The sequence below is a fragment of the Salvelinus fontinalis genome, chromosome 1, assembly GCF_029448725.1.
Source record: "Salvelinus fontinalis isolate EN_2023a chromosome 1, ASM2944872v1, whole genome shotgun sequence".
Taxonomy (NCBI): domain Eukaryota; kingdom Metazoa; phylum Chordata; class Actinopteri; order Salmoniformes; family Salmonidae; genus Salvelinus; species Salvelinus fontinalis.
The window spans coordinates 66,762,132-66,777,572 of NC_074665.1; the positions used below are offsets into that span (position 1 = coordinate 66,762,132).

At 39.2% G+C, this 15,441-nt stretch overlaps 1 protein-coding gene across 3 annotated transcripts in view; it reads left to right on the top strand.

The window, feature by feature from the left end:
* The window catches only part of LOC129860196 (CUB and sushi domain-containing protein 1-like), a 588,526-nt gene that overhangs the window by 237,599 nt on the left and 335,486 nt on the right, over positions 1 to 15,441 (top strand). For all 3 annotated transcript variants that reach the window (XR_008760312.1, XM_055930581.1, XM_055930589.1), the window contains exon 3: positions 8,282 to 8,394. Coding sequence is in view for 2 of the 3 variants with exons in the window: in XM_055930581.1 (XP_055786556.1) it covers positions 8,282 to 8,394 (113 nt within the window). In the remaining variant the exon portion in view is untranslated. The remainder of the gene's footprint in view (positions 1 to 8,281; positions 8,395 to 15,441) is intronic.

Genomic DNA, 15,441 nt, shown 5'->3' on the forward strand with positions numbered 1-15,441 from the left:
TGCATTCCAATTCATCCCAAAGGTGTTCGATGCGGTTGAGGTCAGGGCTCTGTGCAGGCCAGTCAAGTTCTTCCACACCGATCTCGACAAACCATTTCTGTATGGACCTCGCTTTGTGCACTGGGGCATTGTCATGCTGAAACAGGAAAGGGCCTTCCACAAACTGTTGCCACAAAGTTGGAAGCACAGAATCGTCTAGAATGTCATTGTATGCTGTAGCGTTAAGATTTCCCTTTACTGGAACTAAGGGGCCTGAACCATGAAAAACAGCCCCAGGCAATTATTCCTTGGCATTATGCATTGGGGCAGGTAGCGTTCTCCTGGCATCTGCCAAACCCAGATGCGTCTGTTAGACTGCCAGATCGTGAAGCGTGATACATCACTCCAGAGAACACGTTTCTCCTGCTTCAGAGCTTTACACCACTATAGCCCACGTTTGGCATTGCACATGGTGATCTTAGGCTTGTGTGCGGCTGCTCGACCATGGAGACCCATTTCATGAAGCTCCCGACAATTAGTTATTGTGCTGATGTTGTTTCCAGAGGCAGTTTGGAACTTGGTAGTGACTGTCGCAACCAAGGACAGATACGCGCTTCTGCACTCGGTGGTCCCATTCTGTGAGCTTGTGTGGCCTACCACTTCATGGCTGAGCTGTTGTTGCTCCTAGACGTTTCCACTTCACAGTAACGGCACTAACAGTTGACCAGGGCAGCTCTAGCAGGGCAGAAATTTGACAAACTCACTTGTTGGAAAGGTGGCATCCTATGACAGTGCCACGTTGAAAGTCACTGAGCTCTTCGGTAAGGCCATTCTACTGCCAATGTTTGTCTATAGCGATTGCATGGCTGTGTGCTCGATTTTATACACCTGTCAGCAACGGGTGTGGCTAAAATAGCCGAATCCACTAATTTGAAGGGGTGTCCACAAACTTTTGTTTATATAGCGCTCAAACATAGTTATTGCTTGTTTTGTCTAGTGTTGTTTCCAAACATCTTGCAGCTTGAGGGTATTGAAACACAAAATGAGATGACTTAGACTTCATTGTACTAGAGTGAATGCTGTAGAGTGAATACTATAGAGTGAATACAGATGGATCTCAGAAATAATGAGAATAAAAATCCTCAAACAATACACTGGTTGATAATCTAGAATCAGCTCTGTATCAGTGACTGAGGTGTTGAACCCATTGTCAACTACTGAAATATCTCTATTCACAAACCAGGCACAAAGATAATCCCAGAAACAGAATAACCCAGGACTGAGAATGATACATCAGGCAACTTGAAACTGCAATATGAAATCACAGTATACTTTTTCTATGACTGTCATTGTTCAGTCCAGAGGTTGACAAAGTCAGAAAACTCAACCTCTTCTAAGACAGCCAATGATATTTTTTTGCATGGCGAAGCATCCCTCATGGAAAACTCTTGAAGTGAAATGTTGTAATATGAATAGGGCCGAGGGAACTGCACTGTTCTCCTTACCTTAGAACTGAAACTGAAATGCTTGACATTATACCTACTTCTCTGAGGCCCCCACAGAGTTACAGTATTACAGTCGAGACCAATTGACTTAAAACAATGATTTGAGGAATTGAAAGAGTTGAACGGCAAAGCCTAAGCGGAACCGATTTCTCAGATACTTGATAATTGACGAAGCAATCCTACATCTATGACATGGTAATGCTGCTCACCATTCACTTAAAATACATTAGTGACACACAGTGGTTCCTCATTTAAATGTTGCGTCATACTGCATAATTGCGTGCGTTATGCTTTGGTTTGTTGTGGTACGCTTCGGTTTATTTTCAGAGCTTGCCATTAATGCTCATTTAACCACCAGAGGGCATCTTTGAGCACATCTACTTGATTATGCAATATTATGGTGTTTCTCTTCCAAGAAAAACGAAAATGCATTTTACAGTAGCCTATGTAGGTCTATAGCCTACTATCCCTAAAACATCTGTTGGTTCAAGTCCTTCAAAAATAGAAACATGGGCAGAATATTGTATAAAATATTTCTATGGATAAAGCTCTATCGATGGTCATTGAAAATTCAAATGTAACTCATTCCATTCTTGTTCCAGGAAAATATGTCGCCATACAACATGACAGGAAAGATTTTAGTTTACCGGCCATTTGAAAAATTTACCGGAGCCATATGCATTGGATGCCCACCATCTTGTCGCGTAAAGGCAACTCCAAAAGCCCGCGAAGGTTGTGTAATATGAGCATGAGACTCACATGCTCTAGAAAATGTATAATGCTATTATTTTCTATTGGTATCATGATGAAGATGCTCTCAATGTAAGACACTACGCCTGCTAAGTTTCAAAATATAACTCTTTATATGTTAATTGTAGTTATATTTCATTATATTCTTAGCCTACTATAAAATGTGTGTGTTGACTGTGATCAGGGTAGCCAAAGTGTGTCTTGTCTGTTTAATGAACAAAATAACTATTGATTTAATGTGCATGGCGCAGCCGTATACAGTAGGCTGCACAGACCAGTAACATAATTAAACGTATGTTTTATTCGGACCTGCCTAAAACAAATTAATAATGGATTTCTTTGTGATGGTGTATTCAATGGATTTATTAAAATAGATAATAATGTATGTTGAGAGAGCGTGCAACCTGAGCATGCATAACTACCTGGCCTGCTGCGTGGAAATATAGGAAAGTGCTTTTTTAACATCCATTATGAATGATAATACAGTATATTCAAACTATAGTTCCTCACAGTAAGCTATTTGAAAAATCTTTCAACAATCAATCACACTTTCTCGGTATGAAAGAGCACTTCCTTCCCAAATGTACAGTTGCATCTTGTTAAGAATCAGTAGCAGACGAGTACAGTGGTTGGTTTCATTGGACAAGTTGTGTGACAGACTGACCTATTGTCAATAACAGACAGAATCGACACTTCCTTTCCCCTGTTTCTCTCTATCTGTCTTTTTACTTTGGATGTGGTGGTGTAGTATACCCCTGTAGTTACTTGGCTCTTAGGCTAAGTCTCATCATTAGCCAGACTCGATTCACAGTCGAACAGTAACGCAATCAACTGTGCATGCAAATGAGCACATACACTGAATCAATCTGCACCAACACCCAACCACGAACATGAGATCTCTCTTAACTAAACTGATGGAAGCTTTGTATGGGTGCACACTGGCCCCATTGATGACTTGTAAGGCAGACATTCAAAGACCAGCTGACCTAATCTTACAATCAGTGTTCACCAGTGAAATTATGCACACATCTCTCATTTACAGGAACCCTCATCACAGAATATAAAGGCAATTTCAAAGCTTCCAGCCTTTATTCCACACAAAGCATTGTTCTTTTGCTTGGAGTCCATTGAAGTACATTACAATTAAGCTCCAGATCAAGCAAATTAGAAAGGGAGGGAGATCTAAGAAAGTAATTGGACACAATTGTCTTTATGACTAAGTGATCACTTAGTTACTTTTCCTAGTCATTTAAAAAAAAAAATCAGCTCAAAAATCTGAACCTATAGAGAAAAGCCAGGATATGATCTTTGGACTTCTGTACAAATTTGCCTTTAAAGATGAATTGTCACAGTGATCAATAGAGATGACGTAAAAACCCTAAACTTTTAAATTTATGTGTAGGTTTATAACAAACAAAAAAGGTTTTAATAAAAAATGGACGCTCCATCGTCTGTGAATGACCTATTGCTATACTTCTGAAAATACTTTAGAAATTATCGTTAAAAGGGAGGGATAGAAGTCAAGGTGGATGAATCGTCTGTCAGTAAACAGATAGGCCTACAGTTACTCCAAAGACCTTGGAGTCATTGGAAATGGAGCTAAGTCCCATGTTCTCTCTGAGCTAATGCACACTGTGCTGACACCCTTGAAAGAGTAGCAGCTTCATAACAACTCCACAGACTAGCTCTGTTATGGACTCTAATAAAAGCCTCTGACTGGTCTGGGAACTTACTGACAATATCATTTTTCAACACCAATCCGGCATCTCTTTGCAAACTGCAAACATGCATGCACTCAAAAAGTCCCAAACGTACGAATTAGAAGCCAAAGTTCAAATCCTAGCCATAAAGATGGTTGTATTTATTAACACAATCTATCCAACAATGGTATTGGTCAACAATGGTATGTATACACATTAGTTGGCCGTGCTGTACAGTATCCAGGCTCTAAGAATTCCATTCAGACATGTCAATTAGCCCTTTGTGAATGTTAGCAATGTATTTGTTGTACTTGGTTTTTGTACTTGATGGCTAAGTTATTCCCCAAGAGCTAAAAGCTGACAACATGAATCTAAGTCCTCACACCCATAACTGTCTCTAATTGCAGAGGTGCTGTTATGCCATGATCTAACAGTCTGTTGATTCTGAGAAAACCCTCACATTGTTTGCAACTTGCCACTCTTCCATTTGAAATAGAGTAACGGTTGAACAATAACCACTAATACAGTCTCTGTGACCAGACCCTGGCATTAGTCTTGCTATTATCATTACTCAGATTTTTTCGCTATTCCCCTTCTCCATTTTAACTGATTGAAAAACTAAAGAGAATACCCTGAATATTATTTCCTTCTAGTCCTCAGTTCCGGTGTGTTTATTCAAGGATTATCAATATAACAACAATCACCGTCTAATTAATTTTGTGCTTCCAAAGTATGGTGATGTGGCCATAGCAGTGTCAAAAGGAATTCTGTTTTCAGAGCTGTTGTCAGTGCAGCTGCTAGTCAGGAGTTTTCATCTGTGAACAAGAGCTGCATTTACTCAAGGGTCTCGTCTTTGAGGTGACGGAGAAACCACTTATTTCATACGTTTTGACTCTTAGACAACCAAGTGATTTTCCAAGAGGAACTGAGAGTTAAACCAAACAATAATTCAATGTCAAGCAAGGATAAGGAGCCCATTCTCATTGAACAAAGCCATGGTATTTCGGCAAGTTGAAGCTGTTTAGGGTTGTATCCCTTTATTTTAAGCAATAGTTGAAAGATTAGTGTAATCTGTGTGGGTAGCTGGACAGGTAGAATGACGGACAGTGAAGGTGAACAGGTGGTCACGGGTCAGGTGACAGAGGAATGGATGAGACTGAGGCAGGAATTCCTTTAACCATAAAGTGGTATATTTACTGAGTAGTCTGTGCTGCATAACAAAGGAAACAGAATAACATGTATCCAATCAAATTCATAATCACAAAGATTAAATCATAACAATTACTCATTAACATAATTAGGTAATTCAATTCAATAAGAAGTCAATAGGAATCATCCTTGAGTCATTTAGGCTCGTAACTATTCATCATAATCATGAGAAGACTAATACAAATAATTCAATCAGTGATCGGTTATTCAATCTATAATCTCCATCAGTTTGATATCAGAATGGACCAGTTCAGCAAACAATGACATTTCATATTTTACCCTTTCAAGTTTGTCTTCATATGTACATGTCATTTCATTACATATTAACCATATCGATTGCATAATTGGCCTGTGATGATCTGTAGGGCTGTGATCATTGACCATTTACATTACATAATAGGTTTGAAAGCGTGAGCTCCAAGCCGCACTCCGCGGTAATAACTATAAACAATAACTGATGGCCCGCTCTCCCGATCGCAACAGATAGTTCAGATGAAAGGTAACAGATTCGGTGGATTTACGTGGATTCATGGGGATTAGACGGAGTTAAGGTAGAGAAACGCTGCGAGATCGGGTGATGGCGATTTCCTCCTTTTAATGAGTTGAGATCTGTCGGACATTTCCACCTGACCCAATTAAAGCGCCCCTGGCCCAGCTGAGCAAGTGGCCACAAATTAAAGGATTCTTCCAGCAACTCCATGGGCCTTTTCTACAATAGTGTTGTCAATATAACATAAGGACATACATACTGTATATTGGTGGCAGAATACACAGATATTTTCTGTGGATTATACATAGATAAGGTAATAATAGCCTTAATATACAATAGCATGAAAGCTGACTGAAACCAATGTTATTGCCAGAGGTTTTCACAGGGACATCTCAAATGTCCACACAATCATCCTCAGTGTAAACAGTTTAGCACCTGTGTTTCTTTCGGCCATGTTGGTCATCTGTCCTCTGCGTGCATATGCTTGAAACATGTTTCTGCGCTGACACCTGTGTCTGGATTAGGTAGATCGTTTGGATTAGTGACAGGCCCATGAAGAATAGGTGGCTCACTGCATAGTGTATATTAATTAGCGTGGCATTTAAGAGATTATGACATATATCCTGACAATCTATTTTACTTGGTATTACCCAGTGTGTTGACAGCCATTGGTGAGCTAACAGAAGCTAACAGTAATAATACACTGAGGGTAGACCATTTTTTTAGTTGTGGAAAAAATGCAATATCTCTCACAGGTGAGTGAATCAAACTATTAGTGGTAAACAATACAGCGGCAGTTATTTGTTTTTGTGCCCAAGCAAGCCACTTCATTCATTGGATACAAATAGGTGTGTGTGTGTGTGTGTGTGTGTGTGTGTGTGTGTGTGTGTGTGTGTGTGTGTGTGTGTGTGTGTGTGTGTGTGTGTGTGTGTGTGTGTGTGTGTGTGTGTGTGTGTGTGGAGGGTGGGGCGAAATAAATTATTCAGTGCAGTTGTCTCCTGTACCAACACAGAATGAAAGATTCACACGCTCCTCAAGTTTGAAATTAAATTAACACAAAATGGCTTGTTGAACAAAAGTAAGTGGGAAAATCACTGGACATAAAATGAATGATTGATTAAAGACCTGCCAGGCAGATTGATACTCTACTGCAAACAAGAAGTGCATACATCATTCTGGGAACATGCTCCAGTAGTAGTACAGTATAGGAATGCCATTGGTGGCTACACTCTTAGAAAAATAGGTGCTATCTCCCCACAGGAGAAACCTTTGAAGAACCCTTTTTGGTTCCAGGTAGAACCCTTTTTTGGTTCCAGGTAGAACCCTTTTGAGTTCCACATAGAGACATTTACACAGATGGTTTTACATGGAACCCAAAATAATTCTACCTGGAACCAAAACTGTTATCCTATTTTCTAAGAATGTAGGAAATATCTATAGTAAGCGTTTGATTTCAGTGACTAATATGATTCATATCAGCCTTTAGTAAGGGTGTCATTGAGAAAGGATTAAAAGCCTCCTTGAAATTATTATTGGATAGACCTAATGGATCAGTGGTTTATTACCACATTTTTTTTTACAGACTTTACAACTCTTGGTTTGATGAGTTGAAACAAGATTATAGGCTAACTAGTTAGCTTGTTTAATGGCAAAATATTGATATTCATAATATTGGTTACTAGGTGTTTGTACCTAAACGCTATTGTAACAAATTAAAAATAATGCCTTTATTATCCAGTAAATATTATGCATTTGTTTGGTACTCTGTTCAGTAACACTTTTTGGATTGTTAGAACTTAGCTACATCAGAAAATATTGACATTAGCTACAGAACATTCAGTTTACTTATCTTTGGCAGCCTCATGCTCTGATTGTTTGTGCATTAACAGGTCAACAAGATGCTGCCCAACTAAGGTTTAGCATTCACACCTAATGGACTGACATTTTAGATTTAGATTTAAGTTATTTAGCAGACGCTCTTATCCAGAGCGAATTACAAGTACATACATTCATACTTTTTTGTTTTGTACTGGCCCCCCGTGGGAATCGAACCCACAACCCTGGTTTCGCAAGCGCCATGCTCTACCAACTGAGCCACACGGGGCCTAATTTTGGCAGTAGAATCTGGTCAGTCTGAACTGGCTTTAGGAAATAGAAAGTTGTGAGTGCACATCACGCAGCGATACACATTTTGGGGAGCTTTATCTATAATTGAATGTGGACACTAGCGATGTAGGCGTACAGGGAAAATCAGTTGGGTTTATTTCTGTGTCACATCTGCACTGTTTCTGTGAGCTGCACTCTGTCCATGTGACACTATCTTATCTATGTGCTCTGACACCAGAATGTGTTAGCGTTAGATCCTAGTGAAGGCATACCCTGGTTCTTTGTTCCTGGGTCCTTGAGGCAGTCTAGCAATGCTATTGTCCTTCTGTTCTTGTTCCTTGCCATGCTTGTTATTGTGTGCCTGATGTCATTTCCTTTTCTGCTGGGTGTAAAGCATTTTACTTTTACGTCCTTTCTCTGAAAACTTAAAATTTGAGACAAAAAAGCACAGTACAAAACTGGGACCACTAACAATAATGTGAAGTACTTAAATATTTGATAACAATGACTAGATGTTATGTAACATTTCTCTCTCTTCGCAGGTTATCTGGCTTCATGTTGCCGTCGCCTATTGTGAGCACAGGGTCAATAATGGCCCTTTGGTTCACAACAGATTTTGCTGTGAGTGCACAAGGATTTAAAGCAATTTATGAAGGTGAGACCTATTATTATTGCATGTTTCTCTAATTAAAAGCCTGGCTGGATTGATGTATTATAGGGATTAAAAATACTGAACATATTTGTGTTACCAAAATGGTAATTGTCTTACTATTGACTTGTTTCTCTACTATATATTGATTTCATTGGTTAAGTTGACAGTGGATTGTACTTGCATCACCAGAGTAGTTTGTTTGATTCCCTCATGGGCCACAAATAATCAATATAAATTACTGTTATTTTTTATAGGGTAATTCTTGAATCTGTGTCTGAAAATCTGCGTATTATATTTCATATGAAAAAACACGGCTAAGTTCACTTAAATTGACAAAAAACACCCCAAAACGATCTTTTGGTATTTGTTTTTACAGCCGGTATGATACATTTAGCATACCGCATCATAACGGTTATGTATCTTTAAAACTGGATTGTTGACACGCAAAACATTTTGAGACTATATCAACAATGGACTAATGAAACAAAAAACCAAAGATAGTTCTTGGGTGGAGTTTTCCTTTAACATGCACCTCTTCAGGACCTCAATGTGTTACTGTTTAAGCTGTGTGCAGAGAGATGTGGCTACTGCTGTAGTTGTTATCTGCTTAGTACATGTTCCCATTTACGTTATTTTGGCATTATTTGCATGATTAAACCTGTGGTTGATAGCTGTGGCATTTCAAGGGAGTTCAGGTCAACTGTATCAAACTAGGGTCATTACAAAACTGTATAGTGTATTTTATAAAGTAAACAGCACAAATCACTTTGACCCATCCAGGACAATACTGCATGTCATTTATTTTCCATGAAGTCTAAATATCACAGGAGTCTCAACTCACCCCCTTTGTTGGAAACATCTCTCAGGATGGCATATACTGTATGAGCCCTCTTGAGACACTGGGGCCTAGGCTATGAATGATGCACGAGCATGGCACTTTGCTCGTAAACCTTTCTAAAGATAAGCATGCTTTTTTCTTTGTTTTTTTCCCCCGGAACATTTTCATCCCTAGTGATTCAGAGTTGTGTTAGTGCTACAGGGTTGTGAGGGGATACCAAAACTCAATTCCCTAAATGTTTTCTAACGCAATATCAGTCTCATTTGGCAACAACACTTGTTCCTGGTTGTGACAATTCCTTTTATGGACAATGGTTTATTGTGTGTAGCGTGCGCTAGTTCTTGTTTTGAGTGATAAGAAAGAATGAACAATGATGGGCTTATCTAATGTTGGCTGTATCAGAACACTTTCTCCTGATATCTTAGCACTGACTACTGATATCTTTGTACTAACCACTGCCTCAGAATGAATTACAGCTACTGTATGTTGTTTGTTACAGCATGCATAAGCTTGGCAATATTGCGTTATATTGCGTTCTCTGCATGTGTTTTATTCATCCACATAGAAGAAGAATTGTCACTTTTGCATTCTAGGAAAATGTCACATCTTCTTTTATTATGCGTTAGTGGCTGGCCTCTCAGAACATGAATAGCTAATCCATCAGGGTAATGGCGTTTAATAAGGGTGTTTTGTCTGGTTGTCTGAATGGGCTCCATTTTAAGCCGACAAAGATTGATTTTCCATGTAACCATTGGAGTCTAAATGAAATTGACTGCAGATTTTGTCTGGGATTTTAGAGAATTTTGATACAGGCCAGGATTTCATTGATAAAAGTGTCACAACCATTGTTATGATGAAGGGTGTTGCTGGGCCCCTAGAGTGTTAATAGTATTGATGGTAACAACACTTCCTTTGGTAGCATTGTTTTTTTTCATTTTCAGTTTATTGCAGTTGAGATTGAGATATGATGTTATCCAACTATGCAACCTGCAGGTTTTCCCAGCAGCCCTTAGATTGTGATTTATGGGCCATTACACTTGACTAATTGTAGCTAATCTATTTGCCTGTCTTGATTGGCACAGCAGTGTGCGAGATGGATAAATATCCTAGCAGCGTATTTACCTCCACAGATGCTCTCAGGAATCAGAAATAGCTATGTTTGCAAATTGATTTACTGTTGATGAAGCTAAATGAGTACAAAAAGACAAAAAGACAAATAAGCATATTATTATAAAAACCAATATTGCATCATAGTGATCCCATTTTAATTAAATCATTGTCACTAACATTTCATTAAGTATATTTCTTTAGACCTTTATTGGAAAGATTTTTATAAAAAATGATAAGTACAAAATCCTGCAGCAGATAATGGACAACTCCAGCAGGGTGCTGTTCCAACATATAGTGAAACCTTCAAATGGAGCCTGGTCCATCAAGTAGGATGAGAGTCCAACCGATATTTAACCAAGCCTTGAAGATTCAGAATTGTGCTTTACGCCAAGAATCAGCTTTATATGAAATAATTGGGCTACTATGTTTTATGAAACAATGAAACATATATTTTAGAGATCTACGGTAGCATGCAAATATGCTATTTTATTCAGCCTTTCAGTCGTAAGGCTCTATAGGGACACTTAAAGTGTGTTCAATTACAATCCAAGAAGAGTAACAACAATAATCTTAGAAGTGGCGTCTCTCATATTAGATCAGTGGAAAAATACTAACTTTCCTCAAAGGTCCTTTGAACACATTACTTTGAGAAAATGCATGGGAGCCACCCAGGTGTGAAACAAGCTGTACTAGATTGTACAGAGAAAGTGCCCATGAACAACCAACGCCTCTTTCCGATTTGTTAGAGGTATTGCTCCCCATAGTACTAACTGCAACCACCAAGATGCCATCTTCAAAGCACTAAAGTTGGCACACTGGAAGGATTTAAATCCCTGTGCCACTTTTAATCATTCCTTTCAAGTCTCTTGTTAAGAGATATCTTTAACTTTATTGCACAGCGCAGCGTGAAGACGTTTTAAAATCAACCGTAAGACATATCTGAATATTATTTGATGGAACTATTATCTGAGACAAAATAGAATTAGAAAACAACTAAATAAGAGAGAATTACAACCAACCAGCAGAGGATGCATATAGCTCATGTTTTAAATGACAAGAAAATTGTACAGCGGTATCAAAGTGTTTATCTTATGTTAAACTGCCAAAAGGTAAAGCCTTTAACAAACCATCATGTTGCTTTGCAGTTAGCGCTGTATGCATGTGAATGCACTGGTGTGCGGTGTGTGTAAATCTGTGCATTTTTGGAGGCATGAAAAAGTGGGATGTGCTGCAGCAGTTAAGCTTAGGTACACAATCACACATCTTTTTTGTTGGTTTCAGATTCTACTGAACAAGAGTCAAACACTCAGCATTCTTTGCCCCATTCCACCATGTTAAGTATTAATCATTATTTCGGTCCTGCAATTTTCACTTGGGATTAATTCTCAACAGGATCCTACACTGAGCAAAAATATAAACACAACATGTAAAGTGTTGGTCCCATGTTTCATGAGCTGAAATAAAAGATCCCAGACGTTTTAAATAAGCACAAAAAGCGTATTTCTCTAAAACAAAAATGTGTTTACATTCCTGTCAGTGAGCATTTTTCCTTAGCCAAGATTAAACAGCATGGTCATTACATAGGTGCACCTTGTGCTGGGGACAATAAAAGACCAGTGTAAAAGTTTTGTCACACAACACAATGTCACAGATGTTTCAAGTTTTGATGGAGTGTGCAATTGGCATGCTGACAGCATGAATGTCCACCAGAGCTGTTGCCAAAGAATTTCATGTTAATTTCTCTACCATAAGCCGTTTTACAGGATTTGGCAGTACGTCCAACTGGCCTCACAACCGCAGACCACATGTATGGCGTTGTGTGGGTGAGTGGTTTGCTGATGTCAAAGTTGTGAACAGAGTGCACCATCGTGGTGGTGGGTTTATGGTATGGGCAGGCATAAGCTACGGACAAAAAACATAATTGCATTTTATCGATGGCAATTTGAAAGCACAGAGATACCATGACGAGATCCTGAGGCCCATTGTCATGCCATTCATCCGCTGCGTTCACCTTATTTTTCAGCATGATAATGCACAGCCTCATGTCGCAAGGATCTGTACACAATTCCTGGAAGCTGAAAAGTCACAGTTCTTCCATGGTCTGCATACTCACCAGACATGTCACCCATTGAGAATGTTTGGAATGCTCTGGATCGACATGTATGACAGTTCCCGCCAATATCCAGCAACATTCCACAGGCCACAATCAACAACCTGATCAACTCTATGCGAAGGAGATGTGTCGCGCTGCATGAGGAAAATAGTGGTCACACCAGATACTGACTGGTGTTCTGATCCACCCACCTACTTTTTTTAAGGTATCTGTGACCAACAGATGCATATCTGTATTCCCAGTCATGTGAAATCCATAGATTAGGGCCTAATGAATTTATTTAAATTTCCTTATTTCCTTATTTGAACTGTAACTCAGTAAAATCATTCAAAACTGTTGGATGTTGCATTTATATTTTTGTTCAGTAAATAAGGGAATTTCCCATGACATTAAAATGAAAATTTGTTCACTATTTCCTTTAGGAAGATGTTTACTCCTGCATCGTATGTATAGTTCTTACATTTTGTGCTGAGATGCATATATTTGTTATGTACCTTATAGGGGATTCTATTCCTCATGGGTGTTTATATTGCAACAGCTTCATTTAGAGCCATAATCATATTTCATATAGAAAAAAGCCCAAGATGCAATAATCAAGTTCTGCAGAGCATTCAAAGGATGATCACCTGTGCAATACAATTATGGCTTGGACATATTGGATGGCCTGTAGTGTGAGGTGAGCTAATCCCATGAATAGCTAAATTATGTGACACAAGTCATTTGAATGATTTAAAGCAAAGTGCACACCGGTTATGTTGAATACCTTGAAGATACATGTGCATATTTAACACACACCAGCTTTGGAGCTTGTCATACGATGTTTATCTACAATTCCACACCTTTGTCAGCTTTGTCATTAACTTCCAGTCAGTTTTATATCAAAATGCTTATAGCCCAGATACTTTACAATATGTGGAGTGTTTTATCTGTTTACACAACTAAAAAGTAAAATGTATGAACACATTCACTCAGATTGTGTGAATGTATTGGTATTTACAGTATGAGGGGGAGATCGACATTGATATTCAGATCAATCAGCGCTGAATGTTTGTGGTTTTAATGACAGATCTTTATATCGACAGTCAAGGACAAACTCCAAGACAGAGTGCCTTACATATCCAATAAAATCCAAGATGCCTCTTAGAGTTCATGTTTTTAGTTGTTGCTGTAAATCTCCTTGCACCTTTACACTGATAATGATTATCCTCCTATCTGGGCCACCACCCTAAGGGAGCTGCTTTTGTCAACTCCACAAGTCAAAAGGATTTGTAACATCTGAAAAAAGCATTTCAGTTCTGTATCAACATTTTTATATTTCTATATACTTCTTTGTGGATCTTTCATTTGATACCATAACCAATAATGCAGTGGCTATGTTCAGATTGTCTCTCTCCAAGTTGCAATAATGTAAAGTCCACAAGTGTAACCGGTGTGAAATGGCTAGCTAGTTGGCTGTGCTCGCTAGTAGCGTTTCAATCGCTGAAATCACTCACTCTGAGACTTAGAAGTAGTTGTTTTTGTGGAGTGCTAGGTAATGGTGCTTCATGAGAGGCAGTTGTTGATGTGTTCAGAGGTTCCCTGGTTTAAGCCCAGGTTGGGGCAATGAGAGGGACGAAAGCAACACTGTTACACAAGCAAATGTCACAAAATCCATTGCCGAAATTGCAGAAATTAAAGCACTCTAGTTCTGCGCTCATAGACTGGTGTTCTGCTTTGTGTGAATACACTGAGATGTTAAATGTAAAACATGTCTTACTCCCTAGCTCACTCAACAGTGACCCTCATTGGCTCACTTATCCGTAGAGGCCATGACAGATCAGCATGGGTCAGAGTAAAAACCTTCAAGGCTCAGTGGCCTGGGACCATAGACATTTCATATTCAGCAGGTGTAAAGAAGACTTGGCTGCGCTCTGTGAGCACAGCTCTAACACGTTGTCCACATTTTAGACTGTTGTAAAAAAAAATAATAGAAAAGTAGATTGAAGCAGCACTTTGCATAAAAAAAGAGAGGGACGCCTCCTTGAAACTGTAACTGAACTATTTTCTGCTGACTCATTCAAATGGCTCCAACTTTTTAACTTGAGAAGTGGATGTGACTTAGAAAGGAAATGTACAGAAATTTAAGGCCAGTGTCACTGTCAAGGTATAAGGCTGCTTTTGGCCAATTTGAAAATATATTGTTTTCCAGTTAAATGTGTATGCAATTTATTTTCAGTTAATCTATACATGTCAAAGGTCTACGGTCTCTTACGCTGTCCAGATCTCAGAGACCTGAACTGACAGGGTAGCTGGATGGAGTCCTTGAATCATGGCCCTTTATCAAGGAATACCAAATATATGGCACTACAGTGTCCCATAAATTGATACAGTGCTTACACAGACAATGCAGGAACATTTCATGAAATGAATCAATGTTATATGAGTGTATATGTTTTTGTCCTTCATGTTCAAACTGTGACCTCTATAATCCCTTTATCACGTTTGAAGATAAGAGCCAGGCTCAGACAATGTCGAAGTAACAAAAGTTTATTAATTTGAACACGGGCAGGCAAAGGTACAGGATGGCAGGCAGGTTCAGGGTCAGGTCAGGTAGAGGTCGGTAATCCAGAGTAGTGGGGCGAAGGTACCAGACGGCAGTCAGGGTCAGGGCAGGCAGAGGTCGGTAATCCAGAGTAGAGGGCAAAGGTACAGGACGGCAGGCAGGCTCAGGGCAGGCAGAAAGGACAAAACCAGGAAAATAGACAAGGCAGGCGCAAGGGGAACAAAACGGACTCTCACAGACAGATAGAAAACACAGGTAAAAGTACCCAGGGGATAATGGGGAAGATGGGCGACACTTGGAGTGGGGTGGAGACATGTACAGGTGAACAGATCAGGGTGTGACACGCTTTCATAATTAACAGTGTCATGTCTTTGCTATGCCGGATTAAGTGATATGACATGCTATTCTATAAAATAATTTCTCTGTAATTAATATTACCTGATTAAA